The sequence below is a fragment of the Rhinatrema bivittatum genome, chromosome 9, assembly GCF_901001135.1.
Source record: "Rhinatrema bivittatum chromosome 9, aRhiBiv1.1, whole genome shotgun sequence".
Lineage (NCBI taxonomy): Eukaryota > Metazoa > Chordata > Amphibia > Gymnophiona > Rhinatrematidae > Rhinatrema > Rhinatrema bivittatum.
The window spans coordinates 31474998-31500421 of record NC_042623.1 but is presented as its reverse complement, the minus strand read 5'-3'; the positions used below and the strand labels follow the sequence as shown (position 1 = coordinate 31500421).

Sequence of the window (25424 nt, the reverse complement as noted above, 5' to 3'; positions counted from 1 at the left end):
AGGGAGGGAGTAGGGACTGCCGGGGAAGGAGGGAGGGAGTAGGGACTGCCGGACAGTTTCACACAGAAGGAGGAAAGGGTAGAAGAGTCGCCGAGCCAGTCCGTCCTCCGCTGGGGAAGGGGGGGAGGGAGTTGGGACAGCCGGAGCAGAGCAAATGCAGTAGATAGCGGCTGTGAAGAGATCACAAGCAGCTGCAGCCTGCAGCAGCCAAAGCACAAAGAGCTGAACAGAGAACAGTTCACCCTCCTCCCTCGCCTCCTGAGTCCCGCAGATAAGGAGAAGCCAAGTAAATATCCCGTAACTGCGGGGAGTGGAGGGGGAAGGCAGTGCTATCAAGCCGCCAGTGGATCTCAGCCACCACGGGAAGAGTTTACATGGGCATCGCTCCACCCCCACTCCCAGCAAAGCATCCTCACAAAAGTGAAAGCCAGAGCCCTGCTCCCTCCTCCCTCTCAAGCCCCCGATCGGATTTCTTAAAGGCACAGGTCTCCCAGAAAGAGCAAAGTAAGCTAGGCAACGTGTCCCAAATCTGTTGCAGTGCCTGCTGCCTGCCCTTTGCGAGGGGGGGGGGGAGACGGATTGTTTTCCTCACTCTCCCAGACACAACAGGCGTGGGAACTTTGCAAGCTCTTGCGAGTGCAGAGCAAAGACTTAGGTGGCGAGGGGACAAAAATATCACCTGTTTTAACTGTGTGAGAGAGAGGTGTGTTAATGTGCGCTGAAGGCGAGTGTGAGTGCCAGAGAGAGAGTGAGACTACGTGAGGGATTGTGTATGTGTGTGAGAGGGATTGGGCGTGCGTGTGTGAGGGACAGAGGGAGAGTGTATGTGCGAGAGAGAGAGAGGGAGGAAGCCTATGTAGGGGGCTGTATGAGAGAAAGAGTGTCTATGCCCCCCCCCCAGCTCTCCACTTATAGGTTAGAGTGGAAGGGGTTGAGTGTAGAGGGGAATGGGAGAGCAAAGGAGTTGGGGCCTGTAAGGATAGAGTGAAAAGGGTCTGAGCCTGTCCCTCCGCCACCGGGGAAGGGGGGAGGGAGTTGGGATGGCAGGACCATTACGCCTCACAAGATCCCCCTCGGCCACTGCTGCAGCTCCTACCACTGCCGCTGCCTCTGGCCCTTCGTGGTGCTGGGGGGGGGGGGGGGGGGAGCAGAGCTGAGCAAAGACGTAGGAGGAGAGGAGACAAAAATCTCGCCCATTTTAACAGGCTTAACGGCTTGTACTAAATGTTTTACGATTCCATTTCAATGTTTCTGATTGCATTGTTACATTGAATTTTCATAGATTTCGATTTATTTTCATTTTGATTTAATTATTTCATGTGACATTGCGTTGGAATTGAGCTGTGTCGTTTACCATACCGTTCATTTACTGAGTATAGTTTATTTTTTTTCTTTTTTCATTCTTTTTCATTTCTACAATTATGCAGTTTACATCTAGACACAGATTGCTTCTCACATGGACAATTATATGTTGTGTGTTCTAGAGTTGGCAAACCAGACAATCTCTATATCTGCACAGACAATGGAACAACAAAAAATATTGTATACCCACAAGCATCGTGAAATTAAACATATTCGAAACGTGCGCTTTCTCTTTTCTTTCTTTTCCATTTAACCAGACTGAGCCACAGCAACGCGTGGCCGGGTACAGCTAGTATAACAATAAAATAAATAAAATCCACATTCAGGTCACTAGTAAATAAACTTCCAGAAAGAATAAATAGTTAAAAAAAAAGTGAAAGAAAAGAACTTTAAGCACTGAAAAGTGTCACAGCTGGATCAGGTCAGCAATGAATTGAATTTTCATTGGGATCTGATTGGGCCCAAGGGATCACGCTTAGGTAACCCGCAAGGAGTGGCGCTTATAACCCTAAACATCTTGCTGGGGGGACTGGATGGACCATTTTAATCTTTATTTGCTACGTTACACTTGGAGGATCTGTGATAGATCTAAACCAGCATGCTCACCTTTTGGCCAGTCCATGCCTCTTCATGCAAATGTATTTTGGGGTAGATTTTAAAACCCCTACGCGCGTAAATCCGGGAGGATTTACGCGCGCAGGGCACTCGCGCAGGCGCGCGCAAAGCCCCAGATTGCGCGTAAGTCCCGGGGCTTCCTAAAAGGGGCGGGAGGGGGCGGTCCGGGGCGGTCTGGGGGCCTGGCAACGGTTCGGGGGTGGGCCGGGAGGGCGTATCTTATAAAATCTGGTGTACTTTTGTTCGCACACGTGTATTTTTTGAAGATCTACCTCTTTATGAATAGTATGCAGTGTGTATGGCACCATACAAGAGATCTCGCACAATAATAAATAAATAATAAATAACTAAATGTACTTTGGGGCGGATTTTAAATGCGATGCGCGCGTAAATCCGGCTGGATTTACGCGCGCAGGGCCCTCGAGCGCCGGCGCACCTATTTTGCATAGGCCGCCGGCGTGCGCAGAGCCCCGGGATGCGTGTAAGTCCCGGGGCTTCGTAAAAGGGGCGGGGGAGGGGGCGGGTCGGGGGCTTCCCGAAAAGACGCGGCGCTTCGGGGGCGTGCTGCGGCGTTTCAGGGGCGGGCCCGGGGGCGTGGCGCCGGCCCGGGGGCGTGATCGAGGCCTCCGGACCAGCCCCTGGGTCGGGTGATGGCGTGCCAGCAGTCCGCTGGCGCGCACAGATTTACGTCTGCTTTTAGCAGGTGTAAATCTGCCAACAAAGGTAAGGGGGGGGTTTATTTATTTATTTATTTATTTTTAGATTTTTATATACCGGTGTTCCTATATGAAATAAAGATCACATCGGTTTACATTGAAACAGAACATGAAAATTGCCAAAAGGCATTACATAGAACAAGGTTATGAAACTTGGAACAGTGTACATAAGTTCAAAATTTAACAATAACGTTGTAACATTGATGACCAAAAGATAAGGAGAAAAAAAAAAAAAAAAGACTTAAACAATTAAGTTGACAGGTCTTATTGAGCATAAAAATTATAACGTATAAGTGAGAAAGTCTCAAGTGTCCTGCAGCAAGAGATTAGATACCGAAGTAGGTAGTGGTATGGAAAATGGGGGGTTTGTGAAGAAGATATGTTCTTGCTGGTTGGAGGGGAAAAAATGATGATCATGGTCCTGGAAAGCTTGGCTAAAGAGCCAGGTTTTAAGTTTTTTTTTGAATGAAGAGTGGCAGAACTCAAGCCGAATGTCTGGTGGGAGCGCATTCCATTGAATGGGGCCTGCTGTAGATATGGCACGTTTATGATGCGAGGATTTTGTTGAAGGTACATAGAGTGTGCCTTTATATGCTCCTCTGATGGGTCTAGAGGAGGAGTGAGGGCGTAGTTGGTTACATAATTGAAGAGGAGAGATATTGTGAATGGATTTATGAATTACGGTGAGTACTTTATATAGGATCCTTTGCTTTATAGGTAGCCAGTGGAGGAGCTTGAGAATGGGGGTGATGTGATCTCTTTTATTCGTATTGGTAAGGATTCTGGCTGCAGAGTTCTGTAGCATTTGGAGGGGTTTGATGGATGAATATGGAAGGCCAAAGAGAAGCGAATTGCAATAGTCGACTTTTGATAGAATAATGGCTTGTAGGACCATCCGAAAATCGTTGAAATAAAGAAGAGGCTTCAATTTTTTTAAGACTTGTAACTTATAAAAACAGTCTTTGGTGGTTGTGCTTATGAATTTTTTAAAATTGAGCTGATTGTCTAGCATGATACCTAGATCTCGAACATGTGGTGAGTGATTTAATATGGGAGTGGATGAGTTGAGTAGGTCAGCTGGGTTTAGAAGTTTTGATGTTGATGTCTTGATTGATGATTAGGATCTCAGTTTTGTTGTTGTTAAGAATGAGGCAAAGGCTGGAGAGAAGATGATTGATCTGTTGCAAACAATTGTTCCAGTGAGCCAAGGTTTTTTGTAAGGATTCTGAGATTGGGATGAGTATCTGGATGTCATCCGCGTAGAGATAGTGAGTTTAGGTTTAGTTTAGTAAGTAGATGACATAGAGGTAAGAGGTAAATGTTGAAGAGGGTAGGGGAAAGGGAGGAACCCTGAGGGACCCCCCGGTTGGAAGGGATCGGTTGTGATTCTTTGTTGTTAATCTTTACTTTGAATTGTCTATTTGCTAGGAAGGATTTGAACCAGCTGAAGACTGTTCCTTTAATGCCTATATCTGCCAGACATTTTAATAGAGATGAATGGTTGACAGTGTCAAAGGCTGCAGAGAGATCTAGTAGTATCAAAAGATGTGGTTGTTTTTTGTCCATATTAGATAGAATAGAATCGGTAAGAGAGATAAGGAGAGATTCAGTGCTTAACGATTTCCGAAAGCCATACTGGGAAGATACAAGAATGTTGTTTTCTTTTTTTGGTTAGGTAGGGGAAGGGAGGGGAAGGTGGGGGGAGGGCGAAGGAAAGTTCCCTCCGAGGCCGCTCCGAAATCGGAGCGGCCTCGGAGGGAACAGGCAGTGCGTATCTTATAAAATCCAGCGTACTTTTGTTCACACCTGATGCGCGAACAAAAGTACGCGATCGCGCAATTTTTTAAAATCTACCCCTTTATGAATAGTATGCAGTGTGTACGGAACCGTCCAAGAGATCCAGCACAATAATAAATAAATATTAAATAAATAAATGTACTTTATGAATAGTATGCAGTGAGGCAGATTTTATAAATCTGTGCACACGCGTACTTTTGTTCGCCCATCAGGCGCGAACAAGAGTACGTGGGATTTCAATAGATACGCGAGTAGCCACGCGTATCCATTAAAATTCGGGGTCGGCGTGTGCAAGGCTGCCCAAAATCGGCAGCCTGCGTGCGCCGAGCCGCGCAGCCTGCCTCCTTTCCCTCCCCCACCTTCCCCTCCCTTCCCCTCCCTAACCCCCCCCCCCCAGCCCTATCTAAACCTCCCCCCTACCTCTATCCCGAAAGTTACGCCTGCTGGAAGCAGTTTTATATACCGAAGTTCTGGTAACAAAGTTACTAATCACTTCGGTTTACATTACAACAATAGATTGACAGTATATAGAATAATGTCTTACAATGAACAAGGTAATAGAACTTGGAAAACATAAATAATAATAACTTAAAAAGGGGAAGGAGAGTAATTATATACAAAGTAGAGGACCGTCATGGAGATCAAAGCTGAGATATTGAATTTAAGATTAAGAGAATGCTTGATTAAACAACCAGGTCTTTAGTCTTTTTTTAAAGGTGGGGGTCGATTGTTCAATTCTTAGGTCTGGTGGGAGAGAGTTCCAAAGTTTAGGACCAGCAGTGGAAATAGCTCTTTTGCTAAGTGAGATCTTGAGAGGATGGGCTCTTAGCATGCCTTTCTGAGCTTGTCGCGTCGGACGGGAGGTGGAGTGAAGCTGTAAAGGGATGGTGAGGTCCATTGGAGTGGAGTTATAGATGGCTTTGTGGATTATTGAAAGGGATTTATAGAGGATTCTGTGTTTGATAGGGAGCCAGTGAAGGTTCTTTAAGATGGGAGTGATGTGGTCCCTTTTGTTAAATTTAGTTAGGATCCTCGCAGTGGCATTTTGTAACATTTGCAGAGGTTTCAGAGCGTTTGCGGGTAAACCAAGCAGCAAAGAATTACAATAGTCTATCTTCGAGAAAATGATTGCTTGTAGTACAGTGGTTCTCAACCGGTGTGTCGCGACACACCAGTGTGTCGCCAAGCTCCACCAGGTGTGTCGCGGCTCCCGGTGTTCCACTGCCCCGCTTGTGCTTCCCTTCTCCCTAGGGGCGGGGCCGAAGAATGAAGAGACGCTGCGCGCCAACGCCAGCAGGGCCGAAGAATGAAGAGACGCTGCGCGCCAACGCCAGCGGGGCCGAAGAACGAAAAGACCTGCGCGCCGACGTCAGCGGGGGCCGAAGAACGAAGAGACGCTGCGCGCCGCCGGCAGCTGAAGAGCAGAGAGACCTGCGCGTCACCAGCGGCGGGGCCGAAGAACGAAGAGACGCTGCGCGCCGCCGGCAGCTGAAGAGCAGAGAGACCTGCGCGTCACCAGCGGCGGGGCCGAAGAACAAAGAGATGCTGCGCGCCGCTGCCGGTGGCTGAAGAGCGCAGAGACCTGCACGTTGCCGGCGGCGGGGCCGAAGAACGAAGAGACACTGTGCGCCGCTGCCAGCGGCTGAAGAGCGGAGAGACCCTGCACACTGCGGGAGGCGGCTGGAGAGACGTTGCGTACCGCGGGAGGTCAGGCCAGAGGTGGCTGAGAAGTGGAGGCCAAACAATGAGAAGAGGCTCCATGTGAGCTTGTGGTAGAATGGGTGCCTGGGTGCATGAGTGAGAGCTTGTGTGCGTGTGTGTGTGTGGTAGAATGGGTGCATGAGTGAGAGCTTGTGTGTGTGTGTGTGGTAGGAATGGGTGCCTGGGTGCATGAGTGAGAGCTTGTGTGTGTGTGGTAGAATGGGTGCCTGGGTGCATGAGTGAGAGCTTGTGTGCGTGTGTGTGTGGTAGAATGGGTGCATGAGTGAGAGCTTGTGTGTGTGTGTGTGGTAGAATGGGTGCCTGGGTGCATGAGTGAGAGCTTGTGGTGTGTGTGGTAGAATGGGTGCCTGGGTGCATGAGTGTGAGCTTGTGGTGCGGTGTGTGTGTGGTAGAATGGGTGCCTGGGTGCATGAGTGAGAGCTTGTGTGCGTGTGTGTGTGTGGTAGAATTGGTGCCTGGGAGCATGAGTGAGAGCTTGTGTGTGTGCGTGTGTGTGGTAGAATGGGTGCATGAGTGAGAGCTTGTGTGCGTGTGCGTGTGTGTGGTAGAATGGGTGCATGAGTGAGAGCTTGTGTGCGTGTGGTAGAATGGGTGCCTGGGAGCATGAGTGAGAGCGTGTGTGTGTGTGTGGTAGAATGGGTGCCTGGGTGCATGAGTGAGAGCTTGTGTGTGTGTGTGGTAGAATGGGTGCCTGGGTGCATGAGTGAGAGCTTGTGTGCGTGTGCATGTGTGTGTGTGGTAGAATGGGTGCCTGGGTGCATGAGTAAGAGCTTGTGTGCGTGTGTGTGTGTGGTAGAATGGGTGCCTGGGTGCATGAGTGAGAGCTTGTGGGTGTGTGTGTGTGGTAGAATGGGTGCCTGGGTGCATCAGTAAGAGCTTGTGTGTGTGTGTTAGAATGGGTGCCTGGGTGCATGAGTGAGAGCTTGTATGCCTGTGGTAGAATGGGTGCCTGGGTGCGTGAGTGAGAGCTTGTGTGTGTGTGGTAGAATGGGTGCATGAATGACAGCTTGTGTGCCTGTTGTAGAATGGGTGCATGAGTGAGAGCTTGTGTGATTGTGTGTGGTAGAATGGGTCCCTGGGTGCATGAGTAAGAGCTTGTGTGTGTGTGTGTGTGTTAGAATGGGTGCCTGGGTGCATGAGTGAGAGCTTGTGTGCCTGTGGTAGAATGGGTGCCTGGGTGCGTGAGTGGGAGCTTTGTGTGTGTGTGTTAGAATGCATGCCTGGGTGCGTGAGTGGCAGCTTTATGTATGTGTGTGTTGGAATGCATGCCTGGGTGCGTGAGTGGCAGCTTTGTGTGTGTGTGTATGTTAGAATGGGTGCCTGATTGCATGAGTGAGAGCTTGTGTGCCTGTGGTAGAATGGGTGCCTGAGTGGTGAGTGGCAGCTTTGTGTGTGTGTGTGTGTGTTGGAATGCATGCCTGGGTGCGTGAGTGACAGCTTTGTGTGTGTGTGTGTTAGAATGCATGCCTGGTTCCATGAGTGGCAGTGTGTGTGTGTATGTGGTAGAATGGGTGCTTGGGTGCATGAGTGAGAGCTTGTGTGTGTGGTACAATGGGTGCATAAGTGGCAGTGTGTGTGGTTGTAAGTCACAGAGTATGTGTGTGCTTGTATGTAAGTGACAGCATGTGTGTGATTGAGAGAGACTGGTCAGGGAGGTGACTGGTGTGTGTGTGTGTGTGTGAGAGACAGAGACTGATTAGGGAGGTTACTGGTCTGTGTGAGACAGAGACTGGTTGTGACTGGTTGTGGGCCCTAAGGAAGAGGACTGTGAGGACAGAGCTTCAGCAGCCACTGTTGCTTCTGGTGAGTGCTATCGGCCTGCAAGGGAAAGGAGTAGGAGAGTTGCTGGAGAGGGTAAGTAAAGGCGGCTTTTTAAGTTTATTTTTCTTGATTGACTGCCATTTTAATTATTGGGTATTATGTGATGTGTCTGCTGTTTTGAAATATTTTGATATTTAGACAATTTTGAATAATTTTTATGAGTTTTTAATTGTTGGATGTTATTCTGTTCATCAGCTGTTTTGTAACATTTATTAGTATAGTTTTACAATTATTTCTAAGTGGGTATCTATAGCAGCTTGGCTTGCTCTGTTTTCCCAATAGGAGGTGATTTAGTGTTTAGGGCCTGGTTAATTACTGTCTTTTCATAAGGAGGGGTATTGTGCTTGCCAGTAAAGAGAGTTTGCTTTGCTTTTACTGAGATGTCATCAGATCCAGAATATCTTTTTTTTGTATGGTGAGCCGTACGGGTAATGCCCTAGTTCTGCTCTGCACCCATTTTTGGGGGTCGACGTGGTTCCTGAGGATGCAGAATGTATATTTACATTTTGTCCCGTGATGGTCACATGTTCAGTGTGTCACGCATGTGAGAACCATCTGTCAGGTGTGTCCCGGCCGAAAAAAGGTTGAGAACCACTGTTGTAGTACATATCTGAAGTCTTGGAAGTATAAGAGTGGTCTTAGTCTCTTTAATACTTGAAGTTTAAAGAAGCAATCTTTTATGGTGTTGTTAATGAAGCTTTTGTAGTTAAGCTGGTTGTCCATGGTGACCCCAAGGTTTCTGACCTGAGTGGAAAAGGCTGGAGGCGATAAGGTGAGTGAGTAGGGAGCAGTGTAGTTACCATTTGGGGTGATGAGCAGGAACTCTGACTTGTTGGAATTGAGAATCAAATTAAGATTTGTTAGGAGGTTATTGATAGATAGAAGACAGGAATTCCAGAATTGTAAGGTGTTTTGCAATGAATCTTTGATCGGGATAAGGATTTGGACGTCATCTGCATAAACATAGTGAATAAGGTTAAATTTGGAGAGGAGCTGACATAGAAGGAGAAGATAAATGTTGAATAATGTTGGGGATAAAGAAGAACCATGTGGGACTCCCATGGTGGATCTGAAAGGTGGTGATTCTTTGTTGTTTATCTTGACTTTGTAGAATCTATTCTGGAGGAAAGATGAGAACCAATTGAGTGCGGTGTTTTTTATGCCAATCTCTGTTAGACAATCTAAGAGGATATCATGGTTCACAGTGTCAAAAGCTGCTGATAAGTCGAGTAGAATGAGGAGGGAGGATTGGGTTTTTTTTAGGTTCAAGAGAATTTTATCTGAAAGTGATGAAAGGAGGGATTCGGTGCTTCTAGCTTTTCGGAAACCAAATTGAGGTGAAGAGAGGATGTTGTTGTTTTCCAAGTATTCGGCGAGTTGTTTGTTAACTAATTTTTCCATGATTTCCATGATTTTCCATGATTTTCCATGATTCATAAAGAACATAAATGTTCTTTATGAATAGTATGCAGTGTGTATGACACCATACAAGAGATCTCGCACAATAATAAATAAATAAATGTTCTTTATGAATAGTATGCAGTGTGTACGACACCGTACAAGAGATCTCGCACAATAATAAATAATAAATAAATAAATAAACTTTATGAATAGTATGCAGTGTGTACGGCGCTGTACAAGAGATCTAGCACAATAATAAATAAATAATAAATAAATAAATGTACTTTATGAATAGTATGCAGTGTGTACGGCGCTGTACAAGAGATCTAGCACAATAATAAATAATAAATAAATAAACTTTATGAATAGTATGCAGTGTGTACGGAACTGTACAAGAGATCTCGCACAATAATAAATAAATAATAAATAAATAAGTGTACTTTATGAATAGTATGCAGTGTGTACGACACCGTACAAGAGATCTCGCACAATAATAAATAATACATAAAAGTACTTTATGAATAGTATGCAGTGTGTACGGCACCGTGCAAGAGATCTTGCACAGTAATAAATAAATAAATGTACTTTATGAATAGTATGCAGTGTGTACAGTGCCGTACAAGAGATCTAGCACAATAATAAATAAATAATAAATAAATAAATGTACTTTATGAATAGTATGCAGTGTGTACGGTACCGTACAAGAGATCTAGCACAATAATAAATAATAAATACATAAATATTCTTTATGAATAATATGCAGTGTGTACGGCACCATACAAGAGATCTAGCACAATAATAAATAAATAAATAAATAAATAAATAAATGTACTTTATGAATAGTATGCAGTGTGTACGGCACCGTACAAGAGATCTTGCACAATAATAAATAATAAATACATAAATGTTCTTTATGAATAGTATGCAGTGTGTACGGCGCCGTACAAGAGATCTAGCACAATAATAAATAAATAATAAATAAATAAATGTTCTTTCTGAATAGTATGCAGTGTGTACGACACCACACAAGAGATCTCGCACAATAATAAATAAATAATAAATAAATAAATGTACTTTATGAATAGTATGCAGTGTGTAAGGCACTGTACAAGAGATCTCACACAATAAGCATTTTTCCTCCTAAGAACTTGGAATTGCTGTCTGAGTATGGTGAGCTTAAATTTGCATTTATTTGATTTATATTCCACTTTTTTGCACTTCAGAGCAGATAAATACCTTGCTCCAGAGCACATAGTGTGAGATGGAGGAGCAGGAGGCTGCGTTGGAGTCCACAGATATCATAGCTCTATTCCCTGGGCCTCACTGCCAGTCTTTATTCCCTCTCCTGTGCAAGCAGTTTATGGTGTCCTGCACTCCAGAACCACCATTCACCTCCTCCCACTTTATGCACATCACCCGTTCCTTTCTTTCTTAGGATGAGGATTATCTCCCTGCATGCTCTGTGCTTCCACTTCTCTCTATCTGAGCTCGGAGAATGATGATCCATCATCTTTTCTTCCTTTAGGTGGTTTCTGTGCCAAGACACTGGTTGACTCCGACTTTGCTGAAAACACGCTGCACTCCTTTGAGTCTGGAGGAGATATGGCCGCCCCATCCCAAGTCCTCTTCCTGGCTCTCAGCTTGTCCTTTCAACTAACTACAGGTACAGCTTGGGCTAGCAAAGGCGTGCAAACAGAATGCAGTGGTCGGTATGCCCTCAGCACAGAGAGGTGCAACATGGGAGTTGGGAAGAGAGGGGCACATATGGGTTAATCTATAATCCTTACATTCAGTGAAGCTCTGCTCACTTGGAAGTTAAGAAGCACCATCAAAGGAGGACTCTCGGTCTTTGCTCTCTGTATTTCTGGCAATGCCTTTCATCCCATGGTTATTAAATCATGTTCTGATGTTGAAAATGGTAAAAAATTCACAAATGGGAGAGAAAGAGGCTGATGGGGGTCATTATTTATTTGCATGCCATATGTTGCCAAAAAGGATGCCAGCAGTCAGGTTCCACCATTTGCACAAGGAGGGATACAAAAGGACCTATGCAAATGCAGCCTTGTCTTTGGAAGACTTTCAGGTACCTGCTTAAGCTACATCAAGTCTCCTGGCAGAGAAATGGATTATCAGAAAGAAGTAGCCGAGTTTGTCTAACAGGCCAATATTCAAAAAGTCTAGGAGGACCGTATTCAGCCGCTGTGCAACTCGGCTAGGTAGCTGGATAAACATATCCGACTAGCAGCCTATATATTAAGTGCTGCGGCCATGTCGCTGAACTTATCCAGTTATCTTAAAGTTACCTAGATAAGTTTAACTGGCCAATTTTAGGACAGATGTATGGGTCGACTAGTGTTAGCCAGATAGCTTATCTGACTAACTTGCCCGACTTATCCAGTCAAATTTTAGCCAAATAAATACCCAAATGTTGATTTAGCTCAATAACTTCTGAATTATCTGGTTAACTGCTTCTGAATATGGATTTCTAGATGCCTAAGTTAAGGAGTTGTCTAGATCTCCCTAAATTAAAATTTCTCCCACCCAACATGTGAATTTATACAGCTATATACACAAGGTATTTCTAGCACTAGGTGCTTAATAGACACCTAAACATAGGAAGGATACTGAATAGCAGTATTAAATTTAGGGGCCTAAAGTCAGGTACGTAATTTCTACCAAAAACGTAGGCACCTAAGGGCCTCATTTTCCAAGGAGTTACCGCCTGTGATAATTCCGCAAAACAGCAGTTAACGCGATTTGCGAATGCAAATTTTTTATTTCATATTCAGGGGGTGGAGCAAATGTAAAGTAGGGAGGATTTATCATGTGCCATGCTGTTAGCACATCTCCTAACGCAGCCAATAACTATACCTCTTTCATTTGTGTTACAGGTTTATTGTGGTTCAGAGAGAGAGAGCGAGAGAGAGACTTACCATAGTGCCTCCTCCCTAGACAGGTATTTGTATCCCTATGGGAGGCCCATCTAGTAACTCGAGGTGAGGTTTACCCACTTTCACATTCAACATGAGACGTACCCATGTAGAGAGTCCATCAAGCTAGGTTGAGAGAACATTGCACAAATCTCATCTTTGGGTGAGTTTCCTCACTCCATAGGTCATCAAATCTTCACAAGAGACCACTGTTCTGTTCGTACGTCTCATGTTGAATGTGAAAGTGGGCCCTAACCCCCTACACTAATACTTAACCCTCACCTTGAGTTACTAGGTGGGCCTCCCATAGGGATACAAATACCTGTCTAGGGAGGAGGCACTATGGTAAGTCTCTTTCTCTCTCTCTCTCACTCACTCACTCATATTAGCATAAGGTACACCCCTTTTTGGTAGCGCATGCGATATTGGAAAATGAGGCCCGAAATTTAGCTGAATTTTATGCACTTAAAATGGAGGCGCCTATGTCAGATGCTCAGCTTTTTTGGAATATCGGCTTCTAAGTGTCTGAGCACATCCCATGATCTGAGATGGAACTTAGCGTTCTTTGGATCACACGACCTTTGTATCTAACCGTGCAACATGGCTGGGGAGCTAGAAGATTTCTCATCATTACTAATTACATTGGATGATGGCTTGCCCCTGATACAGACTCTGTTGAGTCAAAACATGTCTATTAGCTTTTGCATGCTAGACTTGAAGAATGTCATCTTTCTCGTTCGAATGCTTTTATAAATTTTTAATTAAAAGAACAGAGTTATTAGTTGGTCTGGGTTTGTTTTTCTTTTTTCATTTTCTTTTTAATTTTCAAAAATATATACATCAAGAGAACCTTGATACAAGAAGCTAAGAAAAATTCAAAGATAAAAGAACAAAAGCATACAAGGGAAAAAAAAAGTCTTCTATGAATTATTTCACTTAAACCACATAATGGAAAGTCTATGAAAAGTTAAAAAATAAAAATAGTAACAACGTACATCTTACTAGGATCTCCAAAAGCTTATAGGCCAGTATTCCCTATACCAGCTGGAACAACTCAGTTTTATAGGAACCTCTCCAATTGAATAGGATCCAAAAAACATACTGAAGTTCTTGAAATTTAAGAATGCACTTACAGGGAAATTTCAGTAAAACTAATTCACCTGGGGCTAAAGCTCTTGGCTTAAAAAAAAAAAAAAAAAAATCCTTAGCTAGCCTGCGTTTCTTTCACCTCATTGGGAAATGAAGAAATATTTTGACACGCATAAAAGACATTTTTTTAAACAAAAAAAAAGTTGCAGAGTCCATTGCTCATCTGTTTCCTTGGCAAAAGTAACGAAAAGGGAAGCTCTTGTCACTATCTCGGAACCAGACTGCTCCAAAGAGGCAAAAAGATCTAAGCTGCTGGGAGGAGAATCAACCCAGTTAGCAACTGAAGCTCTTTTGGATCTCAGGACCCAGCTCTTTGGAAACTTTAAGAAATTCTAAACAAAACTTTTGGATAGGTCAGGGAGCACCAAGGACCATTTAGGAATCATAAATAGCGCCGTTCTGAAAGCGGGCTTTTCTCCTCCAGCGATTTAATGCAGAGGATCCTAAACCATGCACTGCCTCAGGGGTGGTGCGAAATTTTGACCCCTTGTGGGGAGAAGATGAACGCAGGTCCCACCTGCTAGTCTTCCTCTCTCTTTTGCCACCCCCTCCCCCCGAGTCCCCTGCACGATGGCCTCCCACTGGCAGGAGGAGTCAGTGAGCATTACTCCATTCCCGCTGCTGCCACCTCCTCTGCCAGGTCCCCGCTGAAGCCGGAACTGCGGAACTGGGGGGGTCCTGCAAGACTATGGGGTCCCCCATGGTTCAGACAGGGGAGGAAACAGCAGCCGCTAAGGAGCGCTGCTCACTGGAATCCTCTTGCAGTCCTGAGATGAATCTGAGTGGGGCCGGGAAGTTGGTAATGCCAGGGAGGTAGGAGAAAAGGAAAGTGATTTGCCAGGAGGCTAGGGGAGATGGTGGAGATGCCATAGGAGGAGGGAAAGAAAGTGTGCTGCAGGGAGCGAGGGAAGATAAGGCGGTGATGGTAAGAGTTAGGGAGGATGGTAGAGATGCGAGGGGTGGAAGAGAAGCTGGTGATGCCAGATGGTGGGGGGGGGGGGGGGGGGGTGGTGATGCAGAGAGTTAGGGGAAGGAGGGAAGGGTTGGTGGTGATTCCAGGGAGTAGGGGAAAGAGGGAAGGGTTGGTGGTGATTCCAGGGAGTAGGGGAAAGAGGGAAGGGTTGGTGGTGATTCCAGGGAGTAGGGGAAAGAGGGAAGGGATGGTGGTGATGTCAGAAAGTTAGGGGAGGGAGGGAAGGGTTGGTGGTGATTCCAGGGAGTAGGGGAAAGAGGGAAGGGTTGGTGGTGATTCCAGGGAGTAGGGGAAAGAGGGAAGGGTTGGTGGAGATTCCAGGGAGTAGGGGAAAGAGGGAAGGGATGGTGGTGATGCCAGAAAGTTAGGGGAGGGAGGGAGGGAAGGGAAGGCGGTGATGGCAGAGGGTTAGAACTGGGAGGGAAGGGAAGGCGGTGATGCCAGCGAGTGGGAGGGAGGGAAGGTACGAGATGGTGGTGATGCTGGAAGGTGGAGGAACAGGGAAGGATGGGTTGGGATGGGATGTTGATGATACCAGGGATGGAGGGGAAGGTGCTGATGCTGGGAATGGCGGTGGAGAGAAGGTAATGATGACAGGGGTTGAGAGGAGAAGGAAAGAAAGCTGATGATGCCAGGGGGAGCTGATAGTGTGCTGCAACAAAGTGCAACAAGTCCTGGGTGCACCGTGGCATAAAAAAGGTTAGGAACCACTGATCTAACAATATTGACAATTGATACTTGCAGAAGTATCGGACGACCCTAACAAAGAACCTGTTATAATGGGGTATAAAACTAATTGATACTTGCAGAAGTATCGGACGACCCTAACAAAGAGCCTGTTATAATGGGGTATAAAACTAATTGATACTTGCAGAAATATCGGACGAGCCTAACAAAGAACCTGTTATAATGGGGTATAAAACTAATTGATACTTGCAGAAATATCGGACGAGTCTAACAAAGAACCTGTTATAATGGGGTATAAAACTAATTGATACTGCTAGAAGTATCGGACGACCCTAACAAAGAACCTGTTATAATGGGGTATAAAACTAATTGATACTTGCAGAAATATCGGACGAGCCTAACAAAGAACCTGTTATAATGGGGTATAAAACTAATTGATACTTGCAGAAGTATCGGACGAGCCTAACAAAGAACCTGTTATAATGGGGTATAAAACTAATTGATACTTGCAGAAATATCGGACGAGCCTAACAAAGAACCTGTTATAATGGGGTATAAAACTAATTGATACTTGCAGAAGTATCGGACGAGCCTAACAAAGAACCTGTTATAATGGGGTATAAAACTAATTGATACTTGCAGAAATATCGGACGAGCCTAACAAAGAACCTGTTATAATGGGGAATAAAACTAATTGATACTTGCAGAAACATCGGACGGCCCTAACAAAGAACCTGTTATAATGGGGTATAAAACTAATTGATACTTGCAGAAATATCGGACGAGCCTAACAAAGAACCTGTTATAATGGGGAATAAAACTAATTGATACTTGCAGAAATATCAGACGACCCTAACAAAGAACCTGTTATAATGGGGTATAAAACTAATTGATACTTGCAGAAATATCGGACGAGCATAACAAAGAACCTGTTATAATGGGGTATAAAACTAATTGATACTTGCAGAAATATCAGACGGCCTTTACAAAGAACCTGTTATAATGGGGTATAAAACTAATTGATACTTGCAGAAATATCGGACGAGCCTAACAAAGAACCTGTTATAATGGGGTATAAAACTAATTGATACTTGCAGAAATATCGGACGAGCCTAACAAAGAACCTGTTATAATGGGGTATAAAACTAATTGATACTTGCAGAAACATCGGACGGCCCTAACAAAGAACCTGTTATAATGGGGTATAAAACTGAAATATCGGACGACCCTAACAAAGAACCTGTTATAATGGGGTATAAAACTAATTGATACTTGCAGAAGTATCGGACGAGCCTAACAAAGAGCCTGTTATAATGGGGTATAAAACTAATTGATACTTGCAGAAATATCGGACGAGCCTAACAAAGAACCTGTTATAATGGGGAATAAAACTAATTGATACTTGCAGAAATATCGGACGAGCCTAACAAAGAACCTGTTATAATGGGGTATAAAACTAATTGATACTTGCAGAAATATCGGACGGCCTTTACAAAGAACCTGTTATAATGGGGTATAAAACTAATTGATACTTGCAGAAATATCGGACGAGCCTAACAAAGAACCTGTTATAATGGGGTATAAAACTAATTGATACTTGCAGAAACATCGGACGGCCCTAACAAAGAACCTGTTATAATGGGGTATAAAACTGAAATATCGGACGACCCTAACAAAGAACCTGTTATAATGGGGTATAAAACTAATTGATACTTGCAGAAGTATCGGACGAGCCTAACAAAGAGCCTGTTATAATGGGATATAAAACTAATTGATACGTGCAGAAATATCGGACGAGCCTAACAAAGAACCTGTTATAATGGGGTATAAAACTAATTGATACTTGCAGAAATATCGGACGAGTCTAACAAAGAACCTGTTATAATGGGGTATAAAACTAATTGATACTTGCAGAAATATCGGACGAGTCTAACAAAGAACCTGTTATAATGGGGTATAAAACTAATTGATACTTGCAGAAATATCGGACGACCCTAACAAAGAACCTGTTATAATGGGGTATAAAACTAATTGATACTTGCAGAAATATCGGACGAGCCTAACAAAGAGCCTGTTATAATGGGGTATAAAACTGAAATATCGGACGACCCTAACAAAGAGCCTGTTATAATGGGGTATAAAACTAATTGATACTTGCAGAAATATCGGACGAGCCTAACAAAGAGCCTGTTATAATGGGGTATAAAACTAATTGATACGTGCAGAAATATCGGACGACCTGCCCACCACAGTCAGCAGAAAATTTATCTCATTGGTCACCAAAAGTGTTTTGGAGTGGGGTAAGCCTTGCTGTGTAGAAAGTGTCTCATTTCCTTTGTGTTTTTAATCCTTGTGTGCCTGCTGCCCAGGGGACCAGTGCTCTGGCGTCAGCAACATCTTCTCTGAAATCCGAGAGAACAGCCCCCACGCAACCTTCGTTGCTAACCTGACGGCATTTGGAGACCCAGTGACCAGCGGCCTCCGGCTGTGCCTCAGTGGGCCCGAAGCTGATTGGTTCTTCCTGGAGGGCGGAGCAGTGCGCCTGAACGTGGCCTCGGGGAAGAGGCTGGACAGAGAGGTATGGAACCGGTGCCCCACGGGGAAGGACAGGCTATTCCTCTCCTCCCCATCAGTCTCCCTCTAGAAAGCCTTTCATCTCCAATACATTTCCTATCATATGCCCCTCAATCCCTTTTCACAACTCCACATGCTCTCCCCTACTCTGGGTTCCCCATTGCTAATATAGGAGACACTTCTGCTCCCATTCCCTCCCCATTTCCTGACTGCTGTATCTTCCTTAGGGTTCTTCCTAGTAGAGCTGTTGGTCCGTTTAGTCTGTATCGCTACCGTTCTTTGAGGTACGATCTATACCCAGCCCTAAGCTGGAAATGGCAGCAGAAAAACATCAGGTGCCCAAGGTACTGATTCCTCGCTGAATGTGAGGATGATCAGTGGTTTACAGCTATGATACTCACCTTCATCAAGGTCAGCGCTAGTTCAGAGGCTCAACGATGCCTTAGCTGCTAATAAGAAATTGATGGATCTTAATAAGCTGAACATCGATCCCCCAAAAACCAAGGTGCTATTGGTACAAAAGGAAAAGTCTGGGCACGCCTGCCCTGTGATAATCTGGGTTACTACTGCAATCCAGTTAAAGATGGGGTGAGGAGTTAATGAGTTGAGATTGATGCAGCTCTCCTAGTTCCTTGGTGGCTCCGAATTGTTTTGGTTTATCTTTGCCAGTTCAGGGTTATTCTCCCGTTTTTTACCCCTGGAGGAGTTTGTGTTCTAATCTATGCAGTAATTATGCCTTGGCTGGACTACTGCAACTCTTTAGAAGGGGGGATACCTAAAAAGCGCACTCGATTACAGTTGGTCCAGAATGTGACAGCCAAGCTTTTGGTTGATGCTAGACTTGGAGACGAGGTATATTACCCATTTGACCTCACTGTGCTGGCTGCCTATCCAGTCCTGAGCACAGTTTAAATCTATGGCCTTAGCATTTAAGATTTTGCATGAAATGATCTAGCTTATGGAGAAGTTGAGGCAGTATGTAATTAGTCACTCATTCAAGCTGATGCAATATCAGTGCGTAAAAAACGTGGGTACATCCACTTCTCTTGGCTGCTCAATGCAACAGGCAAATGATCTGCCGCGCTAAAAGGGACAGGCAATGGATAATTTGTGCATCCCTAGAGCTCTGCATCGGGTGCCCAGGAGATGTGGCTGTGTGTCCACAACAGCCTGGCCAGCGCTCCCTCCCCACTCCCAACAGGGCTGTTTCCAATTGGTCCTTTTCACTTAACGCTTGTCAGCAAAAGGGGATTGGTCCTTTCACTGATATGTGACAGTGAATGGATCAATTGGCAGTAAACAGGGCCGATGCAAGGGTATTAGGCGCCCTAGGCAAACCTTCTGCCTTGTGCCCGCCCGTCAAGCTGTCGTCCCCCCCCATCACGCCACTCGAGCATGTAGTTGGGTCAGGTGAGGATGGAGGGGTCACTCGTCAGTTGGCAACAAGACAGAAGAGACAGGCGCTCTGCTGCGGCGGCGGTAGTGACAGCTCAGCAGCTGCTGGCAAAATATTTCACCGACGAGCGATCCGTCTATCGCGCCATCCCCTACCAGCTCGAGTCAAACTAATGTCACTCGAGCCAGTAGTCAGGTTGGGTGAGGATGAACGGGTCACTCATCGGTTGTTGGTGAAATATTCTGCCGGCAGCTGCTGAGCTGCCACTACCACCACCGCGGCAGCGTCTGTCTCCTCTCTCTTGCTGCCGTCTGGGACCCTGGCGCCTAGGCCCCCTCCTAGTTTGCCTAGTGCTTCCGCCGGCCCTGGCAGTAAGTGAAGGAGTGAATAAATTATTAAGTGCCTGACATTTAATATTCATTTATTCACGCCTTCACTAACTGCTGGCAGGGGTTCCTGGCCAATCGGGCCAGACCTCGAGTATGCTGCTTTCCCCTATGAGGAGCCACAGAAAACAGGATTTTGTTGTTGTTCAGCCCTTGTGTGCGACATGACTCTGATCTGTGGTTCCTCCTACTTAGTATTGCAATGCTACTAATAGGAGGAATCAGAGAAAGCAGGATTTTTGGGGGTTTTTTGGTGAGCCCTTAAGCACAGCATGCTTTAATGCCAGCTCCTGGGCAGGCATTAAATTTGCCACGTTAAAAAGGGCGCCTTGGCCATGGGACAATTTTTGGCATCGCAGGGTAATAGCTAACAGCCTCATCTACATGGAATTTGCATTGGGGGGTATTTTAGCGCGTCCAATAGGAGTGTTACCCAGTGTGCTAGCCTGAGTGCACTGTATTGTATCGGCCTGATTGTGTTTGCAAAGGGGAGAGCTTGTTGGAGGCTCCCTCTTTTAGTCTGATTAGATCTTCTGTTACTCATGTATGTGCTCTGTCCTGTGCATCTCCCTTTGGATGGAATAAACTGCCACTTGCAATCAGGCATGTAAATGATCATTGGACGTTTAGGTGTCAGTTCAAAATGCACTTATTTAGAGCTGAGTAAAGGATAGCTTTGTGGTGGGTATTTTCAGTGATTTGTTGTTTTGTTTTTTGACTGTGGGCATTATGACTTTCAGGGTTGTGGTATTAAATGTTTGTTATCCGAGTTCTGTCTTTCGGCTTTGTATATTTCATGTGACTTATTTATTTAGAGCTTTTTTTATACCATATCGGTTTACAAGGAACAAGGGGGAAATAACATTAACATAAACAAAGATAGCGAAAAGTTACAATAAAACAGGGGTACTTGAACTGGGAAGAAGAGGAGCCAGTGGCAGAGGTAACTCGGAACTAAACAATATCAAGTCATGTACAGTATCGGAAGTGGGGTGCATCGACTAGAGGGCCTTGAAGTGTTACTGTAGCTGGGGAGGTCCCAGATCAAGGGAAGGCTTGTTGAAATAGCCAAGTCTTGAGTTTTTTTTTTGAACGTCAGTAGACAGGGTTCTTGTCTAAGTTCGGGGGGCATAGCATTCCAGATGGTTGGCGCCACTGTCAAGAAGGCTCGTTCTTTGGTGGCTGAGTAGAGTGTGGATTTGGCTGGGGAAGGGTGTAGCGAGCCCTTGTAAGCTTCTCTGATGGGTCTAGAAGAGGTGTGCAGAGTGAGTGGGTAGTGAATTGAGAAGTATGCCTGAACACAAATGGAGAAGGAAATCCCCAGAACCCTCTGCGTGTCTTTGGCCTGCCTGGGCTGAATGGACTCTGAGTGACTTACAGAATGTCCCTGGATATCTATGGAGGCAAGCTGGCACCAGACAGGTGATGTCTATTCATAGAGTCACCACAGGGGAGCTTCAGGCACTATTCTCAGGAGTTTGTAATCCACACAGTTACAGACGTGTTGATTGACTTGACCAGTAAGAGTTTACCAGAACAAAGAGAGCCATGGGAAATGGGCTACACATCCTGGGAAGCCAATCAGGGATAGTTAGCGATGATTTAATCATGCATTTGACATCACAACTTATGTAAATGATCCTTTGGGCAGTCATGCAAGTCTCTAGAACCTTCTACCCTGTATTTGAATGTTATCTATAAAACAAGGATCACTTTCTGTATACGAGGAGATGCTGGTCAGTTTGAAAGACTAAGGGCACCCAGTATCTCCCGAGAACACTTATATTGACTAATAAAAATACATTATACTTTTTACTGAGTCTAAGTGTTCTTGTGTCCCTGGCCATAAGCATAGAGTAAGCTTTAACAGAATATCGATAGGGGTCCGGTTGTAATGGATTTGTGAGACACTTGTGTAAGATTCTAAAGCTTACAGGGAGCCAGTGCAGATTTTTTAGGATGGGTGTGATGTGGTCTCTTCTGTTGGAATTTGTTAAGATTCTAGTGGCCGAGTTTTGAAGCATCTGAAGCAGTTTGGTGGAGGAAGCGGGAAGGCCTAGTAGAATGGAATTGCAGTAGTCTAATTTGGAAAATATAATGGCCTGGAGTACAGATCTGAAGTCCTGAAAGTACAGAAGCGGTTTGAGTCTTTTTAGCACCTGAAGTTTGAAGAAGCAGTCTTTGGTTGTGTTTTGATGAACTTCTTTAGATTTAACTGGTTATCAATTATAACTCCGAGATCTCTTGCTTGGCTGACCAGGGTGTTGGTGTGGGTCGATTGAAGGTTATCGTTGTGGTTGGGAGATATAAGGAGCATTTCTGTCTTAGACGTGTTCAGAACCAGGTTCTTGGTTAGTGAGGAGGTAGTTGATATCTTGGAGACAGTTGTCCCAGAACTTAAGTGATTTTGAGAGGGATTCGGTTATTGGGATCAGGATTTGTATGTCGTCAGCGTAGAGATAGTGTTTAAGTTTTAGATTCGTAAGCAACTGGCAGAGGGGAAGAAGGTATATGTTGAAGAGTGTGGGGGACAGAGAGGAGCCCTCCGGTACTCCTCTTGAGGAGTTGATGAGTGGAGACTCCTTGTTATTGATTTTTACTTTGTAGCCTCTGTTACTGAGAAAGGAGTCGAACCATTTGAAGGCCGTACCTGTTATCCTGATGTCTAAAAGTCGTTTAAGGAGAATGGAGTAATTCACCATGTCAAATGCGGCCAAGATGTCAAGAAGTACTAGAAGGAAGGAGTGTCCAGACCCATGATGAGGTGATCTGTAAGGGAGATGAGGAGGGTTTCGGTGCTTAGTGATTTGCGGAATCCATATTGCGTTGGGTGGAGAATGTTGTGGTCTACCAGATAGTCTGATAATTGGGTATTGACTAGTTTTTCCATAATCTTAGCCACAAAAGGCAGGTTGGAGATGGGGCGGAAGTTGTTGGGTTCCCTAGGGTCTAGGTTTGGTTTCTTGAGAAGGGGTTTGAGAGTGGCGATTTTTAGGATGTCAGGGAAGATACCTTGAGATAGTGAGCAGTTTATGATATCTGCTAGGTATTTGGAAATGGTGTCTGGCACAGATAGGAGTAGTTTAGTTGGGATTTGGTTGAGGGGGTGATATGAGGGTTTCATTTTCTTCATTAAAGATTCTCTCTCTAGAGCGGATGTAGGTTCAAATGATTCCAGTAATGTTCCGGTGTTTGGTGAGGGAGAGATGGAGATGGGAGTAGTGGTAGAGTTGGGGGGCAGGAGTGTTAATAGGTTAGATATTTTGCTCTGGAAAAAGATTGCCAGTTCATTTGCCTTTGATTGTGCCTGATCGTCCGGGAAGGACGGGGTGGTGGTTTTTGTGAGATCCGATACATAGGAGAATAGAGCCTTGGGGTCAAAGATGAGGTCGTGGATTCTGTGAGCGTAGAAATCTTTTTTTGCTCGAAGAGTGGCATTTCTGTAAAAGTGTAGGGCTGATTTGTAGGTGGCTAGTGTGCTCGGGCATGGGGGTCTTATGCCATTTGTTCTCTCTCTGTCTGAGGTTTTGTTTAAGTTTTCTGAGTTCATCGGAGAACCATGGTTGTTTCCTGTTAGGGGTCTGACTGATTTTTTTGGTTGCAAGAGGGCATACTTTTTTTGCTATTGATTCTGTGATACTGTGCCATGGGAGGAGAGCCGAGTTGGGGTTTGAGACATCTAGGTTGGGAAGTTCCTTTGTTAGGTGCTCACTGAGGACCTCAGGGGAGCAAGATCTCCTGTAGTGAAATGTAGATTGAGTGGGGTGAGCGTTGGGATTTTCCTTTCTCATGAGGGTGATGGAGATCAATGAATGGTCCGACCAGGGGACTGGTGTGCATTCCGGGGAGGGGGGGGGTAGAAGGTGAGAAGCTGAAGTTTATGAAGATGAGGTCTAGGGTATGACCTGATTTATGGATGGGCTTGTTGATAATTTGTTTGAAGCCCATAGCCTTGAGGGAGGTGAGGAATGCTTCGCAGTTGGTAGAGAGAGGGATTGAATCGACGTGGAGGTTGAAGTCCCCTAAGATCATAGCGGGGGCGTCTAGGTTAATATATTTGGCTATGATTTCTACTATGGGGGAGGCATCGGTGTCCAGGAGACCAGGCGGGGCATAAATGAGGAGGATTTGAAGCTGGTCAGATTTAAACAGGCCTAATTCTAATTTAGAAGCAGACTTGGCTGGTTGTAATGTTAGCCTAAGTTCTTTTTTGGCTGCTAAGAGCAGGCCGCCGCCTCTTTTTTTTTTGTCTCGGAAGAGAGAAGAAGTCGTAAAGATGTGTAGGTAGTTGGTTTATCAGGGCTATGTCTGTCGATTTAAGCCAGGTTTCAGTTATAGCGCAGATGTCTGGTTTTGAGTCGAGGAGATAATCATTTAGAATATGTGATTTCTTTGTGAGAGATTGTGCATTGAATAGAGACACTGAAAATAGTGCAAGACCAAGAAGTTGAGTAAAGGGGGAGATCATGATTGGGATGAGAGATCTAGTACCGTGGGTCCGGAGTTGCGTGAGTGATTTTTCCTTGGTAAGAGCGCTGTGGTGAAGGATAGGGATTGGGTAGCCTTGTGTCATGTTCCTCTTGTGTTCAGGGGCTGGGCGAGCTTTGAGTGAGCGTCCATCTGTTGGAGAGTGGGGGAGTGGATTGGAGTTCGAGTGAGGGTCCTGGTGAGCTGGAAGAGGATGAGTGAAGAGTGAGCGTCCGTCTGTTGGAGAGTTGAGGAGTGGCTGAAGTCAGGGAGAGAGTCCGGGTTCTGGAGAGCGGATGTGGATGAGTGAAGAGTGAGCGTCCGTCTGCTGAGTGAGGAGGATGAGTGTTGAGTGAGCGTCTGTTTGATGGTGAGTTGAGCGTCCGTCTGTTGGAGAGTGGGGGAGTGGATTGGAGTTCGAGTGAGGGTCCTGGAGAGCTGGATGAGGATGAGTTAAGAGTGAGTATCTGTCTGCTGGAGAGTTAGGGAGTGGTTGAGGTATGAGAGAGCTTCCATGTGCTGGAGGGTTGGGAGGATGGGTGCCTTGCTAGGTGTCGTTCCGGTGTGCACGAAGAGGCTCACAAAGGGGCAGGCCCCTTTTTCGCGCTCCTTAGGTGCGCGACACCTAGCACCGTCGTGTGCCCTTTAAAGGGCTCCAGGGCGCCTGTGTGACATCGGGCCGAAGTGGGCGGGCTTACCGCTCTCTTTCTTTCTCTCTCTTATCTTCTTCGCCTCAGTCCAGTTCGGGGTGGGCTCCAGTCGCGTTGGGAGCAGGCCGCCTTCGCCTGCCTCAGGTCCACCTCCCCTGACCCCGACGGGTCAGCGCCGAGAGCACGGGGAGGGCCGACCTGGATGGCGAGGAACAAGGAGCAAAGGGCGCGCCTAACGTCGTCGAGTGCCCTTTAAAGGGCTCCGGGGCGCCTGTGTGACGTTGGGCCGAGGTGGGCAGGCTTACCGCTCTCTTTCTTTCTCTCTCTTATCTTCTTCGCCTCAGTCCGGTTTGGGGTGGGCTCCAGTTGTGTTGGGAGCGGGCCGCCTTTGCCTGCCTCAGGTCCACCTCCCCTGACCCCGACGGGTCGGCGCCGAGAGCACGGGGAGGGCCGACCTGGACAGCGAGGAGCAAGGAGCAAAGGGCGCGCCTAGTGCCGTTGAGTGCCCTTTAATTCATTGTGGAAATAGAACCCTCTACACTTTTAATCCTATTATCTGGATCCTCCATCTTAACTCTCGTTTCTGTTGAGAAAGTATGAATCCGGGACATTGAGCTATATAAATTTGTATCTGCACACATCCAAGAGAGTAAACATTAACTGGTTCTTCAGGTCCTTCAGCTACTCCACTCCACACAAAGGAGGAATTATGGAAGGAAGAGGAACAAATGAGGTGTTAACCCCCAGAGCCACCAATACCGGGGAACTAAGCTTCGGC

At 45.7% G+C, this 25424-nt stretch overlaps 1 protein-coding gene across 2 annotated transcripts in view; it reads left to right on the top strand.

The window, feature by feature from the left end:
* LOC115099031 (protocadherin Fat 1-like) overlaps nt 1-25424 on the top strand; it is a 54512-nt gene that overhangs the window by 18452 nt on the left and 10636 nt on the right. For both annotated transcript variants that reach the window (XM_029616284.1, XM_029616283.1), the window contains exons 2-3: nt 10960-11097; nt 17543-17751. In XM_029616284.1, the coding sequence (XP_029472144.1) occupies nt 11037-11097; nt 17543-17751 (270 nt within the window). In that variant the 5' untranslated portion in view covers nt 10960-11036. The remainder of the gene's footprint in view (nt 1-10959; nt 11098-17542; nt 17752-25424) is intronic.